Source organism: Dermacentor variabilis, chromosome 5, assembly GCF_050947875.1.
Source record: "Dermacentor variabilis isolate Ectoservices chromosome 5, ASM5094787v1, whole genome shotgun sequence".
Lineage (NCBI taxonomy): Eukaryota > Metazoa > Arthropoda > Arachnida > Ixodida > Ixodidae > Dermacentor > Dermacentor variabilis.
Window position 1 is genome coordinate 112,691,565 of NC_134572.1, and position 21,800 is coordinate 112,713,364.

Sequence of the window (21,800 nt, forward strand, 5' to 3'; positions counted from 1 at the left end):
ATAATCGATGGATGTGGAGCTGCCACGGGCACTCCAGCTTACCTGGCCATGGCAGTGTGGTTTCAGATTTGCCACAACCATGGTGCGGAAACTCCTTATACCTCCCTTGGGGAAACTAGGTCCCATGCCGATACGTGGCGGCAGCACCGCTTCCACCACTGGCGGTTGCCTGATATCCAACTGGAAATAATTCACAAACAAAACAATGCTTCCATGATGTCACTGATGAGGTCCGAAGGCATAGGGAGAGGGCGCGCCGCCGGGATAAGGAGGCTTGCCGCGAAGCCCTCCTACCGCACTTCGCGTGCAAGCGGGCTGGGTTCGTGCTCTCTTGTAGGTCCGCTGGCCGCGCGGCGACATTGCTCAAATCACGGAGCAGACCCGCTGAAGGGTGCTGTGTTGACGAAGCGTTTCTTTTCTGCCGCATTTACCTTGGAAGCTTCCATTCATTATTTAAGGCACTGGGACAGCACTCGTACTCACCAGTGCCAAGCAATTATAATGAAAAATATTTATATAGCAAACCGTCGTTAACTACCAATATTCGCAGGTAATATATTGCATGTCGTCATTTCGTGAAAGTAGTCGCTTTGAAATTCCCAACTTGTGGTTATGTTTAGGGCGACATGTTCAGCTAGTCCACATATATAGGGGGGGGGGGCGGAATAAAGAAAATAAGTTCTTGGCACCATCAATCGTTAATTTTGCTCGTGTGTTGCCAAGTAAATCAACTAAAGCTGGCCGATTTCTCAGTCATCCAAAGCTCAACACAAGTAAAAGTCGAACGTATTTCTTTTATTCACACATTCCATTCTGGAAAAAGACTGACCTCCACGCAGTGCGAAAGTGTCAATCTGCAGAAGCAATTTTGATTCACAACTGAAATTTATACATAATGAGCGAACATAGGTTCCAGAAGATTCAAACCAATGCGAAGATTAACCATCACGGGCTGGTTACACGGAACTTGACTGTCAGGTATGTCATGACGGTGACGCACTTTGTGGCTTACAGAAAGAAGGTACAGTACAATACATGTATTTCATTGGCAGCATGAGAAGCAAGGACCCACAGTATTTTAAACTGGCCACATGCATCTTCATGAACAGGACGTAGCTTATAACCGCTCTTATTATTTGAAGTACATGCCGAATGAGGGAGCTTATTCCTATAGCGCTTACAATCGCATATAATCTGCCTGTCGTCATACTTTGCGTCATATCCATATATACAGAAAAGCGCGGCGAGTATTCGGACACTAATTTGACACAACAGCAACGCAAGGAACCAATCATCGCAAGAGGGATAACCAATTCGTACTTAATTATCATTAAATAGGCTACACTTGCATTACTGGTATTATTAAATACGTTTTGCCAGCAAAACAATTAACATAGCGCCTCGTCTGTAACAGAGGTGCTCAAAAACTTGCATGCACCGAAGCTGAGCCTAAGGCAAGGCAACTGAGCAATAAAAACAAACTCGCGCTCAAGTTCTTCAGCACAAGTCTTTCACCGACAGCAGATGGGCTGCCATCATGACGAATGGGTAGAGTGATACTGCTCCTGTTTCAGCCGACTCAAATCTGGTTTACTGATGCAAAATGAATACCTACTCAGAAAATAAAGTGAAATACTTGTGCTTACCTACTGTCAATAGGAAACCTGAAAAAACTTTGCAGAACTGGAATTCTCGTTGTTGGAACACCACAGAGCCGCGCAACACATGCGATCCCCCGTTTAGCCATCTTCGTCTGACGCTTGGTTGACCTGGTTTCTTGTGTCTTTCGCCCGTCGCACGCCTGATCAAGCTTCTCTTGTCTTATCTATCCCATCTTCATACTTGGGACGGCAACCGAAGCAGTTGACCAAGCGCGATCTCACTTGTGATATCGCTGAGCGAGTGGCGAGGGTGAGCGGAGGTAAACTTGGCGGACGCAAAAAGACAACCACTTCCCACGCTTCGTCCGATTTATAATTCACCAAAAGACAAGTAAAGAAAATAAGTAAGGACGTCCGGCAACCGCTGTGAGCGCGGATGCTCCTTGAAACCGAAACTAGCGTTCGCCTTCAGGGGGTTGCCACAACTAATTCCATCTCTTCGGTCATTCGAAACAAGAGGCGTCCTTTTCCATCTGTGAACCCGTCCAGTTCACTTACGTGCCTATTAAAGTCTCCCACAGTGAGAATCTCTCTGTCTGCCGCCAACTTTATTGCCTCCCTGAGGATGCACTACACCAGCTGAGTATTGGCAGTGTGTTGTTTGCTGCCGACGGACACATACACCACACACACAGTGGTAGGCCTGCCCAGTGCCTCCCCCAGGGCCCACATATGATCCACAATGTCATCGGCACTTCGCCACTGCGTATTCTGACGCCACAGTTGTCCAACGCCGCCGCACTTAAGGTCATCTCCATTTCGATTCTTGCCTGCCCAATGCCATCTAAGATGCACAAGGGGGTGCTCCAGATTGCGGAGGTGCGTTTCTGAAACTGCATAGAGAGAGATATCTTCTGCATTTAGAGCATTATGCAACTTTCTGCACTTCTGTTCCTGGCAGGCACCATTCATATTCATCAAACCGATTCTGAAGCTCCGTTTGCGATGGCAAAGGCCATGGCGTCCAGTTATGGCCACTACTTGTCGTAGTGGAGAGCCGTACTTGCTTGAGCCGCAATCTTCGCCCTGCCATTTGGAGGATTACCTGTCCAAGGGCCGCCATAAATAGGGGTATACTTCTGACGTATTCATCCACAATTGGTGATGGGTAGCGTGTGTTGGACGAAGGCCTAAAAAAGCGCATAGTCTATGGCCCAGACGCCGTCTCATTTCTTCCGCCGTGGTCTGTCCGTACACCAGGCCCTGGTGGCTAACTTGAGCCATGTGTGGTGCCCTGACAAATTCCACGCGCGGACCCAGTTCTGTGCACGCTCGTTTCAAGTGACCGTTAAACTGTTTACACTTTCCAAACAAGGCGTTTTCGTCCGACACTTCAGGTATACCATATAACACAAAGAGGTGCTTCTCTGCTCTCTTTTTCCAGGTCGGAATTGTACTGCTGAGTTTACGTGCCGTCTGTTCTATAGTTACGCTGCTTTGCATAATGCCTTGGAGGCCAGCATGGATGATGATAATCGCCTCTGCGGCACCCCAAATATCAGTCGCGCATCCGCCTTTGTCATAACTTCCTGTAAAGCAGAATCTCTCTTTGTAGGGAATTTCACAAGCCTGCTCCTCTTTGAAATACGATAAACTGCATAGTTAATTCAATACGCGTTTCCGTCGCGAAGACAACCGCAAGCCGAGGTGCCGTTGCCTGCGGACAAGCCACGTTGTTAGTGCTCGCTTGGGAAGGAACAGGATTTTCGGGAGTCATCACAGTAGACAGTTTCAGGCCCAACTGCTTTCGTTTCTTCATGTTTAATTGAGCCTTCCACCCCGGGTCATTCTTAGGATCGCGACTTTCCTTTTCTTTCCTATCTGGGATATCGAGGGTCCGGCTCTTGTTCATGTTTATGCTGTGTGTACTCTCCTCCAGCGTTTCAGCCGTCGAAGATCCCAGCACACTATTCTGTGCAGATTTCATCATTGCCGTCGCCGGGGCCTTGTCGGTCGGCTTGCGGTCGCACCGTCCGGTAGTATCACGGCCGAGGAAGGCCCGTCGTAGTTCTTCCATTTGATTCTCTAGAGCAACTCATTTGTACTTTTCTTTGGTAAGCTCCGCAAAGCAGTGCCCGCATTTCAGTGGCAGCTTTGTCACTTTCTTCCTTAAATCTTGCCTTTACGTGCTCGAAGACTAGGTGCCAATTCTCCGACTCGTGCTTCATAAATAGCGCGAACTCATCCCTCAACATCCCAAGTGCTTCGAATTTGTGGCACATGTACGACGCCACAGTGTCTGCCTCTTCGATAGTCTCGAATGGTGTGTTCGTAAGCTTGAGCCAATCTTCGCATCCAGAACACATCATCCATCCAACAACGGGAGCATCTTCAGCAGGCGCTCCGCGCGCAGCCCTTGTGAACTTGTTTTTGTATGCCTCCGTTGTCTGTCGTTTCCCTACTTTTCTCCCACCAATCTTCCAATCGCCTCTGACTTCAGCGGCGGAGACGAGCACCATCTGGAGCTGTTTAAAGGAACCGGGCGCGCCGCTTATTGCCTTTCAGGTTTGCGCGTGCTGGCGCGCACAAATCTCGGAGGCCATGGACCCTTTTCGAATGGTAGAAACGCTGAAAAAGGGGTCTGAATTTTCTTGAAGCAGCAGGAGCTTGATGTGGGCGAGTTGGTGCAGCATACGTGAAGAAAAATCAGTGCTTAAACGACGAGGACTAAAGGAACATGTACGACGCTCGTCGTGCATGCTCTCCTATTAGTCCTCGCCTCTTTAGCGCTGTTTTTTCTTCAAGTATTTTCTTGAGTTTCCGCGTAGCACAATTATGTTTTCTCGTGTATTCAAATTACGATCCGACGCTATCATGTCTGTAGGTTGGATGTAAGTCGCACTTTACGATTTTTCTCACGTATTTTACTTCGAGAAATTCAATTTGTTCAGTAAATACCTTGCGCTACATGGAGGGCCTGCGTGGTTGTGTATGCGCGGTTCGAAATTCCTTTTGCCTGAATTACGTCCGACGGTGGACGCCAGATTTCCTGCGACACGGGACCCTTAACGCTATTGAGTTGAAAACAAAGACATCGGCGTTCGTAGCTTGAAATTTATGCTCTGTTTCGCTCAGACAGTTGTGTGGACACAACTATTTGTGCACACAACGCTTAAGAAAGCGCCTCCTCTATTTTCAATTAGAGGAGGCGATGCTCAAGCATTCAGCGGAAAAGTAGAACACTGCCCCGGCTGCGCTGTAGGGCCGATTGAGCGAAGCCCACTTCGCTTCGCATAGCTTTTGCATTCAAACGGTCTACGCGTCTCTGATGTCTCTGGAGACTTAAACCTCCGCGCTAAACGGCATCACGGTATCGGTATCCTCGCGTGCTGTCGACGCGGCATCATCGTACCGGTATTGCCGTCGTGCTGTCACGATATCGACGACATCGATACCATGACAGCCCGATGGAGGCGACGGCGCGAACGCGCCTCGAATTTCCAGCTGCAATACGGTGCACGTGTTCGAAGGGCCCAAAGACTGCGCGCGTGGGAGTGCCGACATACGAATCATTGGAGAACTAAACACAATTACAATTACGGGCATTAATAACACCAATTTTTCGTATGTCGGCGCCGCGGCCGCGCAGCCTTGGCGGGCCCTCTTGAACACGTGCACCGGGTCGCAGTTCATGCTGCACGTGAGTGTATACGTTGTGCTTTGCGCGCGCTTTGCACGTTCTCTGTCCTGCAGTCCGTCGGCGGGACCTTGCTGCGGCAGTGACTGCAACCTGCATCCCTCTGACCTGCTCTGCCGTCCTGCAACCGAGTGCCGAGAGGAAGCGTTCTGCTCGTATCCTTTCTTTTTTATCTATAAGAGAAAAGCTGCTGGCTCTGCGCTCCCTTACAAAATGGTTTATAGAAAGTCTATAGACAGTCTATAGACGTCTATAGACAGTCTATAGACGTCTATAGACTGTCTATAGACTTTCTATAAAAATTTTTGTAAGGGCTGGAGGCACTGGCAGTGCACTTGCAGTAGTTATGCACATCAGGTGTTCCTAGAAAGATTACTAGGTGCAAGTGTGACGCCGTAGTCGATCAACCGCCGTGGTATCAAACTTAACACAATCGAATGTCAAAACTGACACTGATTTGTTTTGACTTCGTCAGAGACTTGCTTTTCGCTCTTTGCAGTAAGTCAATTGCCATCAAACCGTATTTACGCTAATCAACAGGTGCCTGGACTCCACAGTATTGCGGATTCTCTTAAGAAGAAGCTTTAGCTCAGGCCCAACTCCGACGCAGCCTCTTCAAGTACACTTAAAACGCAAAAATGCTTTTTTTGAGATAACCTCTGGACCGATTTCAATGAAATTTGTACATTTGAGAGAGAAAGGCAAATTCTACTGACTGTAGGAAACGGATTTTCTATTTAGCGCTTGAATTTTGTTAAAACGATTTTACAAAATTCAATAGTATGAAAGAAATTGAAGAATGGAGTTTACAAATAGCTCTGCTTCAAGAAAGATATCGCGGTTCTGTAAACGGCATCCATTAGATCATTCGAAGCGGACAAATTTGAATTTGCTACGTTGTGTACAAGGCTTCTACAAAAACTTTATTTCCGTATTACTGAGTTTTTTTTAGATTCATGTAGAACATATCAATTTTGTCTGCTTTAGATGTGCTATCAGATGCAATTCACAGAATTGTGACATCATTTTCCTTGCTGAGCTGGAGAGTTGTAAACCTGATAGTTTCGTTTTCTAAAAATGTGCAATTTTTGCCAATTTTTCGTAAAACACCGAGGAACTAAACAGAGAACTCGAAACAAACAGTCACTAGATTTTAAGTGTTTCTTTTAAATGCAACAAACCTCGTGAAGTTTAGAGGAGTGGTTGCTGAGAAAAACGCCTTCTCCTTTTACATGTATTTAGACAGGAGCACCCGAGCTAAAGCTTCCTTTCAAGAGGAGCTTTAGTTGGGACCCGACTCCGATGCGTCCTATTAAAATACATGTAAAACGCAAAACGTTTTTCTGAGATAACCCGTGGACCGATTTTAGTGAAATTTGTTGCATTGGAGAGAGAAAGTTAAATTCTAGTGACTGATGGAAGGGGAATTTCGATTTAGGGCTTGAATTTTGAGAAAAAGATTTTCCAAAATCCGAGAATTTGAAAAAAAAAGATAGAAGAAGGAAGTTTACAAATTAATAGCTCTGCGTCAAGAACAGATATTACGGTTCTGTAAATGGCAGCGATTAGATAATTGAAAGCGGACAAATTCGATATGCCATTTCGTATCGTACGTGAATTTGTTACGTTGTTCACAATGGTTCAGCAAAAGCTGTATTTCCATATGACTAAATTTTCTGACTTTCATGTGTAACATATCAATTTCGTCCGCTTTAGATGTGCTATTTTATGCAATCCACAGAGCTGTGATATCATTTTCCATTGCTTAGTTACAGAGTTGTAAACTTGATATTTCTTTTTCTGACAATTTCTCATTTTTGCCAACTTTTATTACAAAATTGAAGGCCTAAATCAAAAACTCGGAACTAACAGTCACTAGAATTAGGTTTTCCTTTAAATGCAACAAACCTCGCCAAATTTGGTGCAGTGGTTGCCGAGAAAAACGAATTCTCCTCTTACATGTATTTAGATAGGAGCACTCGCACTAAAGCTTCCTCTTAACGGGCTCATATTCCATGCAGAAAGCAAAAGATCCGAGGACACTTAAGCACTTAGGAGTTGTGAATGAATACGAAAGCATTAATGTCCAATTGAATGCCGCTGAGTGGTCCTTCCAGTTTTGCGCTGCGAGTGATGTTTTCGACTTTAGCTGCGTGGTTTGTTACCGAGTACTCCGATTAAATGGGTTCGACTTTCTTTTTGTACAGTTTCTACGTTCGCACCGTTATACGTGGTCGAGTACTTTAAACGGCCCCTCACAAGGTCTGGCCATTTTGAGCTGACGAGTGCAGAGCATACATTGCATCATAACGATTGTGTCTGCAAAGTATTACATCGCTACGCGCCGCGGAAAGATATGAAATTTCAAACCGAATGCCGTTTTCCCTTCTCGTCGCGGCTGCCGCGCTCAAAGCCGGATGGTGACATAGTCGTGCCCCCAGCGCCTACGTAGTCGTGTCCGCAGTGTGACGTCGCTCGTGGTGACACGTGACTTCAACAATTATTCAAGACAACATCTGTTATAGGTACGATCTGTTGCTTGAATTGAAGAATTGACGTTAAGAGAAATAAAAAACACAGAAACGGAATGTCTGCGTGTTTTTTGTTTTACTTCGCACCGAAGCAAGCACGCTGTACTTCCGCTTCGTCTGCTTCTTCCCACGGTTGTGCGGTCACGTGCGCAGGTACCGAAACTACGCCATTCTCTACCGTGTTCCAGCGCCTCATCATGTTCTGCGATCCGCTTGTTCTGCCTCAGTATTCGTGTAGCACTGAAGTATACCGCTAGTCATGTGTCCTTGTGCGCAGTGCGCAAAATCGTGCGCTGCGCGAACGAGACAACAGCTGGCGCTCGACACCGTCGGCGGAAGTGCGTAACGCCGAAAAAAAAAGCGAGGAGAAAAAGGAATGAAGGCGGGGCCTGTGATGTATACGTCACGCGATCTTCGAGGTGCGGTTTGGGAGAACGCAGGGAAGGAATTCCGCTTGCGTAAGCTAGAGTCGGCGAGTGAAGAGAGAGTCTTGCTTGGCATTGGAGCCCGCCTGCAGAAATCATGGGTTTGCGGCAGCGAAATATTTCTATCTCGGCTATTATTGATCCGATTTGAAAAAGTTTTGCGGCAGAACACTCCCTAGAGGACACGTAACAACTTCCAGCGTATAAAAAATTTGCCATGGGGCCTGGTGAGACGCCATTAAGCGCATGGAATTCCAGCACAGGGGCACAGTGCGCATGCATACGTTCCGCTATGGCTGAATGCGGCGCCTGATGAAGAACTCGGCCCTCACATGAAAGCCTCGACGGAACAGAGCGGGCGAAATAGAACGCCTGCTGCAGCGCTAGCGCGCCAGGTGTTGCGTGAGGGGAGAGGGCGTTGCCACGACGTGCGTCAGCTCGTTTTACTGCATTCTGCAGCTCCTTTACCTCGTATGCAACGCACTGGCGTAGACGGGCACGTTTGCTACCATCAAGGTTGCGGCGGCCGCCGATGTAGATGCTTCAGTATCCATAGCGGTACGTGCTGCCCGAGCCAGCAATCAGCAGTAGCCTGCGCTACGAACGCCGCATGCCACTGACGTCCTGTGCTACGGGAGACCGAGGAAGCAGCAGCAGCGACCAAGGCTGGCAAGCGCGCGCAGCAGTAAGCCCAGTGGGGATGAGAGATGCACGCCGTGGCTATGCCCTCTCCTCTCATCCAACACCTGGCGCGCTATGGAAGGGAGCCGGTGTTCCGTGTCGCCCGCTCTGCTCCGTCGAGGTGTCGGAGCCAATGGAAATTAAGGAGCCGTTTCGCCGTACAGACGCCGGCTTTTTTGCCCAGTGGGCCATTTGATGCTTTCGCATAAAGAAAGTATTAGTCGCATCATCTAATCAGGGGGGCACATTCCTTGACCCGACACGCAGCGGCCAAAATGCTTTCTGCCCCCCAGGAAAACCGAAGCCCAACCTCACCGCTTGCAACAAGGGCACGCAGATGTGTATCGACGGCGATTGTGTGGGCTCCATTTGCCTCAAATACGGCATGCGGGAGTGTTACCTGTCGGGAGACGGTTATACGGTCGACGAGAAGTGCCTAATTGCGTGCGAGGACCAAGGTACGTCAAACAATGACTTCTGTTGTGCGTAAAGTCTAAATAATCGCTAATTACTTGACGAGCTCAGCAGACAACATGAACGACGACAATCGGAAGTAAAGGGAAAGGATACACAGCTGTCAGTGCCGTGCATGTAATTTTTTTCGGCATAGCGATACACGAGAGCGTGAGCTTTACTTCGTTGTGACGTTGTGATTTATTCGTTGTGACTTGCGGCCGACATTACAGACGTCGTAACAAAGATTTGTAGTTCACATAGCGCTGCTTGACATAAGCAGATCAGGCGAAAACGCTGGCAGTAATTGATATGCCTAAAATTTATACAGTTCCGAAGCAATAACTTGCGTGTGATATACGCCATTGCGGGCTTCCGGAATAATTTTAACCACTAGGAGCTCCTTACCGCTCTCCAGGAGCCGTGTTACACTTAGTTGCGATGGGGCCCATATTTTGTTTGCTTTATTAAAACATCTCGTCATCCTTCTCTTAATTCCATCCGTTGACTCCCTTTACAGGGCATCCAGTTGTTTTTTAGATTGGCTACCTTTCTGTCAGTTTTCTCGCTCTAAATCTAAAAGCGCGAGTGCATGCGCATTACACACCTATTGGAATGCCGCCGCCGCGGCAGGGAATCAAAGCATCAACCTCAGTGAATACCGCCATAGCCACCGAGTCTCCACGGTAGACGAGAGGCGCAGTCTTCCCCCTCAAATATCGTTGTCGTCATCATTTTTCAAGCAGGATATTCAGTATTACTTTGCCTTGTACAGTATTACTTTGCCTTGTACAGTGTTGCCGCTTTGTGAACTGTTCTTTTTCACTGGATTTGGCACCGCAGGAAAGTGCACTGACGCGTGTCACTATCCGGCCATGAAGTCGCTTTGCGGGGCCAAGATGCGACCGGGATCCTCGTGTGACGACAAGCGTGGTTACTGCGACGTCTTCCAGAAATGCCGCCGCTCGAATGAGCAGGGATTGCTGACGAGGCTGGAGGAGACACTTTTTGCCCCGGACACCTACAAATCTGTCAGCGATTACGTTAGGGTGAGCCGGCCGGCCCGCCTGTGGGATATTTTGAGCACGCACCTAACCTGGGACATTCTAAGAGCACAAAATTGCGTAACACACTGATGACGTTTCGGAAAAAGAAACAACGCAAGAAAGGGAAAAATTCGGCAAAGACACTTAAGGCTGCTTACGTGTGGGATGCGAAAGTCTTATAGTTGCTTTGGTGAAATTTTCTCGCTCGATGTTTTCGGCACGCATTAAAGTTCTTTTTGCGTGATTAAGTGTGTGTTGGCGTATACGTTGCCACAGACCGGAAACAATCGGACTATTTTGCTGCTGAACGACGCATTTTATTTCAAGCTGTGCGATCCTCTATGTTTAGTGGTAGGTCTGTCGTGATTATGTCATATTCCGCTGCGACAATGTCTTCGTCATTAGAAGGATATATGTCTGGCGTGTAACCTTCGTGTTGGAAACGTTGCGGTCGTGTCGGCGGTGGTGGGATGAGGTCGATTGAGAGGACCATTGAGAAACCTAGAGTGTTGTGTTGCCTTGCTTCTTCATCTGAGGCGTACTTCCGCGCGGAACCACGTTGAACAGCTACTGCTGAGGTAGACGCTTCAGAGTCCATCGCGGTAAACACAGTACTGATGAAATTCGAAGAGCAAGCGACGCGCGGGAGGCAGAGCGTTCATTTTATACATTCGTGACGTGGCGCCACCTCCTCCCCATTGATCGCGTCGTCACGTGTCCAATGACGCACGTACTAGGCCACGCCTTTTAGTCAGCCAGAACCGCGGAGCCACCGTGGCGTCGAGGAAGCGCGCTCGTTTCGCGCCGCGGAGGCCCGGGTTCGATTCCCACGCAGACAGAAATATACCAAAATTTCTTTTCAAAGCCATTAGTTTACTTTTTTTAGAGGAACCTCACTGACGAACTTGACGTGAATCCGGGCATTTCTGGCGTGCGTTTACTCTTTGCGCCGTCGGCCATTTTTGGTACCATTGCTCAGTCACGCCGCTGCGGCCGGAGTTTCGTGCAACGGGGCATATATAGTGCGTTCATCATCTTAAAAAAAAAAAAAAAAAGTAAAACAAGCACGAGAGGTAGCGTCGTGAAAAAGCGCAAGCTTTCAAGTAAATATTTCAATCTGAGCCGTCAATATATAGATATTACCACACATGTGCAAGGACGCAGCGTACATTAACTTAAAAAAACATAGAGAAAATAACAAATACCGATAAAGTTAGCAAAATGATTACGTTACCTCAACCGGCCGCGCATGAACCTGTCTTCACTACTAAACAAAGAAATAGACTTTCCCCTCACACATTCGTTCCATTTGGAGGCAATATATAACGCTTCCATTAATTTTCGCTTCTGCCCAGAATATTCATTCCCCGGAGTCGCGGAGCACACACAACTCTCTCGTGCTTGTCGGTTGCTTGCTTAGTATCTTTTTCTAAAGCTTCATGAACCAACTAGCGAAACACTGTTTTAGATGCGTGAGCATTTCTATGCCCACCCAACGAGGAAACCTCTCCGTCATGCAGGACGTATCACTATGAAGAAAATAATTTATAAAACGTTTCTATGAAGGCTGTGTTGAAATATCTGGTGATTATGGAATAAAAGCCATCTCTAGAACTACATGTGGAGCCGAGTTGGTGCATTGCAGACATCAGGAAAAATTCTGATTTTGCGAAAATGTAATGCCAATCATGCTACATCCTCGTTGCGCCTCGGTGGTTGCGGGATGCGCCTTCTGTTGGGGCGTTTCTCTACCGACAGTGCTGCGAAGCCTAGAGAAAGTTCCCTATATTTAGGAATTTTATGTCTTGTCTATGAAAACTTTTTATGTCTAGGGAAAATTTGTGAAGGAAAGAAAAATTGTATTGCAAAAAGTTGCACTGAAACATCATTTAGACGGCAAGCAGCGACTTCATTAGTTAAATTTATAAAAACGAGCCTGGCAATAAACAACCTATACGTAGGCAGTCTATTTGCATAACAAACAAGTTTATCCCTACAAAAAGTATATTGGCAAAGTGAACTGTACTCTAAAAAGGAAACTAGGGAAATATAGGAAATTTATCTGATTTAGGGGAAAACTGGCTTCAGAGGTTGGCAGCACTGTTCACCGACCAAAATGCCACCGATATATGAGGGCTCATGCGCTTCACGTTCCGCAACATAGACAGATAAGCAGTCAATGACTTGATAAGGATGATAAGGAGTGATGAGAGATTATATGGGTCTCATCACGGCTGATAGTGATTGGACGCGGATCGATAAGGTGCCAAAGAGCGACAAGGAATAATTATTGTTGATCAATTCTGATAATGTTGATAAGCGCTGATAACGGTTGATCAGGGTCTGATCAAGTTCGATAAGGTTGATAAGGACCGATAAAAGTTGATGAGGGTCGGATCATGTCCGATAAGGTTGATAAGGACAGCTAAGGGTTTCGTAAGCATCGGTTCAATTGTGTTAAGTTTGATACTGACCGATAGAATAGAAAGAATTTGACCAAGTCCGAAAAGGTGGATAACAATTCACCGATAAGAGTTGATAAAGGTTGGATCTATTCCGATAAGGTTGATAACAACCGATAAGAGTTGACAAGGGTTAGATTGAGTCTGATAAGTTTGACAATGACTGATAAGGGTTGATAAGCTTTAGACTGGTTGGATCAAGCTTCATAACAATGATAATGACACCGGGCTGCAAGGAACTGAGCAAGGGGCACAATGCTTAGCGTACATAGACAACTCCCAGAGGAATTCCTGAAGGAATTTTTTATTGACACTACTTATGCAGCCTGTGCTGACATTAAATTGACGTCTTCTCTTGTTTGAAGTTCACTACCATGCTTCAATGAAATGCGAACAAAATAAACGGATACGCGGTCAAATCCTTTTCGACATTGTGTGGGGTCCTGGTCTTACTAATTCCCAGATGCTTAGTTTTGTCGCTATAGCGCATTCAGGTCCCAGTTGTACATCACGACTTCACAACATTTAAGAACATTACAGTTCTGACGGCTTCTGAACAAAAAAAAATACTATTTGCTAATGCTAAACAAAACAACACACACAAACAAACAAAACAGAAAGCTTTACACTATACATTAGAATGCATTGTCTGCGGATAGGGAGCGCCTAGGCGCGGTGTCATTTACAGTGCGTGATGCTCTTTAGCAAGTTTTGGAAAGCTGCCTTGTCAACTGTCACAGCAGTGCTTTGGGGTCAATGGAAAGCTGGGTGTGCTGAATTTGCGCGTTAACGTCCGCTGTCTTGAACTACACGCGAAGCCTTGGCAGCGCTACCTGTGGATTGGTGAATAATCCAGCTTTGTATCAGAGAGAAAAGTGTAGGCGCCGCAGCAGTAGACAATTGTGACAACGTTTATGGACTAGGCCGCTCTGGTAACAAGCTGTGCACAGCCGTTCAGTGATAATCCAACTGCACTTGCGTACCATGCTTATGCCAGCAACGGAAAGCAGATCATCACCATCGCACCGCGGCCAAGCTGGCTGAGCGGAACTGCGTTTTTGTGGTCTCAAAACGCGATGTTTCGCCTGCTTGGCTTCGCCGTTGCGCAGCTAAACTGAACGCCGGCTTTCGTGTTCACGCAACGCTGTTGCATCAAAAATGCGAATCCGACGCACTTTTCCGTAACGCTGGAGGGGGCAGCGTGTGAGCTGAGCTGAGCTCGAAAAGTCCGTCGTAGCTCGCCTCAGACGGAATAACGATCAAAGTGATGGATGGTGTGCCGAGGCGCACCGGCTACATACCGTACTGGTTGTAGAACATTGCGTCCATCCAACGCGGTTGGCTTCAGAGGCAACGAGCCCCCTAAACACCGAATGATGGAGACACTACGCAACAGGCAATGGATGTATAAGAGTTGAGACAGGAGGGCCAGCTGGTACAGGACAAAAAAGTTACCTCGCGCACGCTCAGCGTAGCATCGCTTAATGACAAGCGCTATGGCGGGAACTGAAGATAATTTATTTGGAGCATTCGTTCTTGACAACTCTGTGGTCTGTGATGTCACGGTTCGGGCATGCGCCGTGAAAGCCGGCGACGCTGCTCCGATATCTGATGCTCGGCTTGAGGTGGCCAGCGATTGCTGATACTTGCGCAGTGTTCTTTCCCCTCAAACCGTGTGTTCATTTGTGGATGTCATTTGTGGCTTCGTCACTGGGGTTGGCACGATGTCTATTGGCGCGGCAGCAAGAGGACTTGCCATCGGTGTCAGCAAGGAAGGTTGACTGCAATTTCCTGTGTCATTTCGTAAAAATTCGTGACATTTGCGGAAGAATGTTATTCAATAGGGCTGGCGACCTAGCTACCGGCGTTCTTCTATCTGGCAAAGGAGTACGCGCAGTAGCGTAAAAAAGAAAGAAGAAGAAAGCTTGATGCAATAGGAACTGTCCACAAAATTTACAAACATTCCTGGGAAGTCGTTGATTCAGTGTTCTTACAAGGCCTTCTCTGCTAGGCCGTTCATTTGGGAGTACTAGCGGTGCACAATGTCGTTATGCTTCACCAATGATCGGAACTTGTGGACCGCAGCCCATTTTCGAAACGAGGGTTCGCGGCAATCTAAACCTTCCGGACATATACAATTATCTCTTCGACTGTCTTCGGTGCGGCGTACGCTTTTAACAACCGTCGTCTCAATACACTTGGAATGGGAGTTGACAGCAATTGATAACACTTGTCTTGCAATGAGGTCGGTGGCATGCTGCAACACAGCATTGCTGTCACGCAGGCGCTGACAAAGTCACCAGGGTCTCAATCCATACCTGCGTAACCGGAAAGCGAGCGAGCAGAGTCGAAACATGCGTGCAAACTTCTGCTCCTCATGGTGCCTTTATCATCACCCGACGTCGCTTGCGCCCATCGTCTCATCAGTCACGAAGCGCACACTCAGAACACCCAAGCGATCTACAGGTTTACATGTCAGAACTGTACCGTCACACGGGCTGAAGGAGTTACTGAACAAACACAGAGAAAACGAAAGAAAACAATATTGTCTGTATAAATACAAGCTGAGCATATATGCAGGGTGTCCGAAATAACACAGGGCAAGTATTAAAAGAAAGAAGGGCATGCCTTCTATCTAATAGTGCCAACGTTGTCAGCATTCCCAGAAAAAGAAAAAAAAAAGCTTTCCAGTTGTTTTGTGATATCTATACTCAATCATTAGCAGTAAATAATTTATACATTTTTTATAATAAAATGGTATTTTTACAGCCAGTATATCAGTAGTATGTTTTAAGAGAACATTTCAACATATCGATTTCAGTTTGCCAGGAGTCCCATTTTGGGCATCTCTTTATTTACGTGCACGTAAATTTACTAATTGTTTACTAAATTAAATTACTAATAACTTTACTAATATATATATATATATATATATATATATATATATATATATATATATATATATATATATAAAGGCTGGCTGCACGTTAGCTGTGGGAGCCTGTGTTTTGCCGGCCGCCCGCGGTTTGTTTTCGGGCTTCGGCCACTCATCGGAGATGCGTACTAGCATTGAACATCGCAACAGCGCAACTTGAACATTGCACAGCGCAACTATAGCACTGTAAAATAATTGCCACTCTTAGAAGAGAGTAAGGGTATGAAATATTTTACACTGCAGATCCAAAGATGGATACGAGACGCACAAACATCCGCTGCACAAGTACCTAACGTCGACCTTGTTCCGGCGTTCTGCGCCTTTGCTGTAGCAGAGAAGGTATATTACAGCTCTGGCTTCCTAACTTGCTTGAAGTAGTAAAGGCAAGGCGCAGAAGACCAGGACTCAAGAAGAAGAACACAAACGACAGGACCGGCGCCACTGGCAAGCTGAGACGGCGATCAGGTTGACGCACAAAATGGCAGGATCGGTGCGAAAGCATTGTTGAAAGAAATGGCCCAATGTAGAAGAAATATGCTCAAGTAAAACTCTTGTTTGGGCTAGTTGGTTCATGCTTGAACTAGCGAAGGCAGGGCGCAGAAGACCAGGACTCAAGAAGAAGAACACAAACGACAGGACCGGCGCCACTGGCAAGCTGAGACGGCGATCAGGTTGACGCACAAAATGGCAGGATCGGTGCGAAAGCTTTGTTGAAAGAAATGGCCCAATGTAGAAGAAATATGCTGCCGATCCTGCCATTTTGTGCGTCAACCTGATCGCCGTCTCAGCTTGCCAGTGGCGCCGGTCCTGTCGTTTGTGTTCTTCTTCTTGAGTACTGGTCTTCTGCGGCTTGCCTTTACCACTTCAAGCATGAACCAACTAGCCCAAGCAAGAGTTTTACTTGAGCATATTCCTAACTTGCGCTGTTCAATGCAAAACACGCCACACTACCGAGGTTAATCTTTACGCTTTCAACTCATAAGAGACCAAGCGCATCGCGAGCACCGGGTTGTATGAAACGAGGCCCTCTGGTTTCGCATTGGCTTTCAGTTGCACCCGTACATGTCGGCCCTCTACGTGCTCCTCTTCGTGGCCCTGATGGCGCTGTTCTTCCACTGCTTCTCCGCGCACACGCCCAGCAGCCACCCACTCAGGCCACACCGCGACTTCAAGAACATCCTACGCTACCCTTGGAAAACAAACGTAAGCCGGCTATAATGTTGGTATCACACAATCACAATGCCGCTGCTTTATACGCACTAAATATTTTAACGCCCTCATGGGTGCATAAGGGGTGCTTGGTCTGTCCCATGACTAGCGTCCTCACGTTCAAAAACTGGTAAGATAGAATGGCTTGATGGGGGCGAATGAAGTTTCCCTTTTTGGCGACATTTGGTGGGCACGTAAACAATGTGACAGGTGCGACAGACGACGCGAGAACTGCGTGAAGCAAACGTTAATAGTTGTAGTTCAGACATTTGGTGCGCCACCAGGGCCCGTATCCACAAAAAGCTGTTGTTCGTAAAGATAAACGTCAGCCAAGCCTGACTCTGGACGTATTATTATAGCGAAGGCGACCGGCAAGCGACAGAAAGCACGTACGATCATATAGCTTAGTGAATTTGGTCCCAGGAATCGTGTTCGCAAAATGCTCCTACTCTAAAATTGTTTGTCAGAGGGAACTTGAGCCAATTACGTATTATTAGCGAAGGCGACTCTTTGGCAAAGGTGGAAAGGTGCAAAGGGCAAATGGCAAGGAGCACTTACGAATGAAACGCTTTGTGAATATCGGCGCAGGCGGTCAGAATGAATGAAGAGGGTCCATATGTAGAAAAATCTGTTACGATATAAGCGTTCGTAAGAAACAGTTATAGCTGATCCTAATGCTGGACATATCGTTAGCCAAACCGGTCAGCCAGTGGCAAAGGACACTTACTAAACAAAGGCTATGTGAATCCGTCCCAAGTTTTCAACTGCGGCTTTTCCCATCACAGTTGTAATTTAAGCTCGCTGTCGTGTAGTACAGCCAGATTTTTTTATAGCTTTAATAGTACATGGTAAACATTCTTACACTCTTAAGGGCGCAAATTTCTTTAGATTGCTATACATTGCTCATTGGATACAAACGTCGCGTCTGTGCGATCAAATCGAGTTGGTTGGATCGATATGCACACACTAACCACCGGCAAAATTCATACAGCAAAACATATGTGAATATTGAAGCCTTATATGGAACGCACTTATGCCTATAGTTCACAACATGGTGATCGACTCATTTGGCAACATAAACTTATAAGATGATGCGAAGAGAGGAAAACCTTGCAAGCACACTTCGCGTGGCTGTCGTACTGCGCTTTCCTTTTCGCCGACTTGCTTGCACTGATCGCGCGAACTACGTCGGTGTTAGTGCTCTCACCGTTACCGTAGCGGCGCCTGCGTAGAGCCGTCTGCGCATGCGCGGTGCTCTGGGCAGTAATCACGCATGCGGCGACTGGCTAGAGCTTTAACGGTAGGATTAATCTGCGCTGTAACGTTCATTCTGCTTTCCACAGGCAGCTAGGCTCGGGGCCAATAGAAGTCTTAGATTTGTTTACGACAACGTCTACTTCGGCGAGTTCACACGGAGTTGGCATACGTCGGATCTGGGTATCCATCTAGTCTCTTTGTCAAAAACAGTCCTCTCGAGCCTCCAGAACATTGTAGCAAGCCGAAAAAGGTATCAAAATAGGTCTCAGCGAGGTAACAACTAAGAACAAGTCGCAGAGTAGGTAAAGTTAACTGTGCGGGCGTTATTAGTGCCAATAGAGTCGAAAATTACCTACTTTGCTCCATAGACTGCAATATTGCTCGGATAGGCACACCTCGCCTCTTGGTAAAAAAAAAAAAAGCGTGTCGACCAAAGTTGGTGCGAAAGAAGTCAACGTTGACGTGCATGCGCGTAAAAAAAAAAGAAGAAACTGACTGAAAATTTTGGACATCAATAAAAGAAATAAGAGGACCCAGAAAGAAATCTAACGTCTGACAATGGACCGAAGAAAATGATGCAGATACTGCCAAAATATTATGCAATTATAGAACCCTGCTTATTCTTTAATGCCCCAATTTCAGTACATATCAATACATATACCATGTAATGTCGACCTTTTCTTTCAAGTCGACTTTGGTGGGCAGGCCTTTCTCTTTTGATTTATTTTTGACGGAAATGAACTATATGCTGGGCAAGAACATATTCGCTAGGCAGCAATATTTGCCGGAAATACTGATTACTGCAGCTAAATTATAATGAATAGTGCCAGTGCACGCTTAGAGAGCTATAGAAAAGGTGCAGTCAAATTAACGAGCAACGACCTGCAGAATGTGCGAAAATCATTTCGTGATATTCAGCATTGATGCATAGTGAAGCCTGCTCATCAGTAATTTTGTGGTGATTGTGTGTTACGCGCCGGTTTCTCCTGAAGCGAGAGCGAGAAATATATACGTCGATGAACGCTTTATAACGGGTTATTTACAGTGACATGCGGCGCGACAATTGCAGTGGTGGGACCATACCCGATTTTGTTATTGCTGTTTAACACCACGCTGCCGCCCTTTAAAAGTCAAAATACAGGTCATATATGCAAGAGGGTATTAGAATAACAAAGAATTCAAGAAACTTGTTCAACGAATGTCTTCCAGATGTAGAGGCAGCAAGAACAAGAAAGCCTTAGAACATGTAACCGGTCATTTAGGAAACGAACGTTTTTACGGCCTACATTAAAACGCGAATCTTCGTGTTTAACCGCCCGCTAGCCAAGTTACTTCGTCTTGCCTGCATGCTATCGCCCGACCGCACTTGAACGGACGACGAGCTTTATCGGGTTAGCGGAGAAAGCGGACGAAGTTCTTCCTGGGCTTTCTCGTGTCGTGAACACTGTCAGTGTCGCCGAAAGAAAAGAAAAATAGTAAGACAGTGTAAAATTGGTGAGTTGGTTGACAGTACCACGTATATTGCCGCACGTATCGGAAAAAAAAAGAAACGTACGCTGAAATTACTATATTTACACGTAAATGTTCAGCGCACAGATGCGACGAATGAATACAAAGCGTTCATTTGCGCTCAACCCTCAAGCAGGGATGATGACGGAGGCAATCGGTTAAACAGGGAGCTAGCTGAAGTTGCAGAATACCTGTCACCGCCGACTTCTACTTATTTGCTTTGCAGCTGCTTTTTCTCTCGTAACTTTGCGAAACACTGGATTATGGAGAAGCTCTAGAGCGTGACGTCACGAAGATTCGGTGGCGGTGCCGTCCCACTTCATGAGGGCATAACGTTTTTTTTTCTCGATAAACTGTGCTCTAGAAAGTTTTGCGGCAAGGCAATATGAACAGACAGGGAGAATTTATAGAGGTTACATGGTGAAGATTATTGTTCAAAGTCGCGAACAGAGAAAGAAACGATGCGTCAACGTGTAGTCGAGTGGAATTGTTTGCCTGCACAATACCCCGTTTGTTTACAAAACAGGCAATGTAGTCTATAGACAGCGCTGTACAAGATAACTCGTCGAGTCATACAGGATCACTTCGACATCACGTGTTTTTGCATGCATGTACGCTTCTTGCAGCCCCCACGACGTATGTGACATTCGGCCGGGCCGTTTTTGTGCTTGGAGTCAAGGAGTCGCTCCTCGACCTTTGGGGCGAGGCGTGCTGACCGCGGATCGCTGTCAGGAGCACCAGGAAAATTTTCCGGAGCGCTGTTTTCTTAGATGTGAAGTTCAACGAGCTTGTACAGTAAGTGTCGTAATAAAGACACCTATGATTAACGCGTGGTTGGTTTAAGTTTCCCATGGTGCGGGAGGAGGGGGGGGGGGCTCAGTGGTTTGAATGCGGGCTTATAATTACGAGTGGGGGCTACAGAAATTACGTCAGGGGTTTTTCCGACAGGGTGAGCACGTTTGCAGACGCACCACTCCGCTAAACGGGCAAAATGACACGACTCTACGGAGGCAACGTTTAGCTGCCCCAAGAGTTTTCTGGAGTAAGGCGGTTTTGGCGAGCCCCAATAACTGAAATCCATTTATCATGCAATATGATTCCAGTGAACAAAGGAATCGGGCTAGATATAACCCAAGAACGAACTTATGTCCAAGAGCATTCGATTCTTCACTCGCATTCGAAAAATGTTCGTGAGAAAGCGTACATCTCACTTAAAAGGATTGCATGCGCTTGCTTCGCAATGGCTGTAGAGAAGCTTTTTTGTAGATAAGCGGGCTGAGGGTCTGTTTTCATTATACAAACCGGCCACTGTCGTGGCTGCAACAGAAGTCGAGCAAACCCGCCGTGATGGCTTGGTGCATATGGCGTTGCGCTGCTAGCACGAGGCATCGGGTTTGATTCCCGTACTAGGCAGCCACATTTAGACGGGGGCGAAATATTTATCGTGAATTGGGTGCACAATACACAACGGGTGTTGGCACCCGTTACTAGGCGACGTTACCGAGTTGTCTGACGTCATCGTATACGTCTGCGAGAATCGTGAACCAAGAGTTGTGTGATAACGCGCTTCTGGTGCTGCGTAGCACTGACATTGAGGTCGTTCGTCGCTATTGCAGCTGAAATCCCGTCGTTCTAGGGGGCCTTCGTGGCCATCCAGCGTGCTGCATTAAAAATATGCATGTTGCTTCCGGAGTTGGCGTTGTCTTCTGGCAAAACTTAATTTGCATAGGCGCACTTCACTAGCATGCGCTACTTACCCGCTGGTGCGCCCTGTATTCTACTGTGATACTTAACCAAGTAAGAGACGCACAAGAACCATGTTTTGCAAGGATCCTTTTCGTACTGTCCTGTTCATTTCAACCGCCCACCCCTTGGACAATCCCGGTAATAGCGGCTACTTGAAGGGCGGGGGGGGGGGGGGAGGCGAAGTCGATACAAAATACAGAGAGAATGTAAATTTGTTTCAAAATGCGTTTCCAGGTTGTTTTGGTGGT

General features: G+C 46.8%; 1 protein-coding gene across 1 annotated transcript in view; it reads left to right on the top strand.

The window, feature by feature from the left end:
- The window catches only part of LOC142583619 (disintegrin and metalloproteinase domain-containing protein 10-like), a 47,297-nt gene extending 26,720 nt beyond the window's left edge, over window positions 1–20,577 (top strand). Inside the window, exons 8-12 of the mRNA XM_075694110.1 lie at window positions 5,355–5,453; window positions 9,203–9,393; window positions 10,232–10,437; window positions 16,882–17,034; window positions 20,433–20,577. Of these exons, the coding sequence (XP_075550225.1) occupies window positions 5,355–5,453; window positions 9,203–9,393; window positions 10,232–10,437; window positions 16,882–17,034; window positions 20,433–20,450 (667 nt within the window). The 3' untranslated portion in view covers window positions 20,451–20,577. The remainder of the gene's footprint in view (window positions 1–5,354; window positions 5,454–9,202; window positions 9,394–10,231; window positions 10,438–16,881; window positions 17,035–20,432) is intronic.
- Window positions 20,578–21,800: the final 1,223 nt, after the last annotated feature.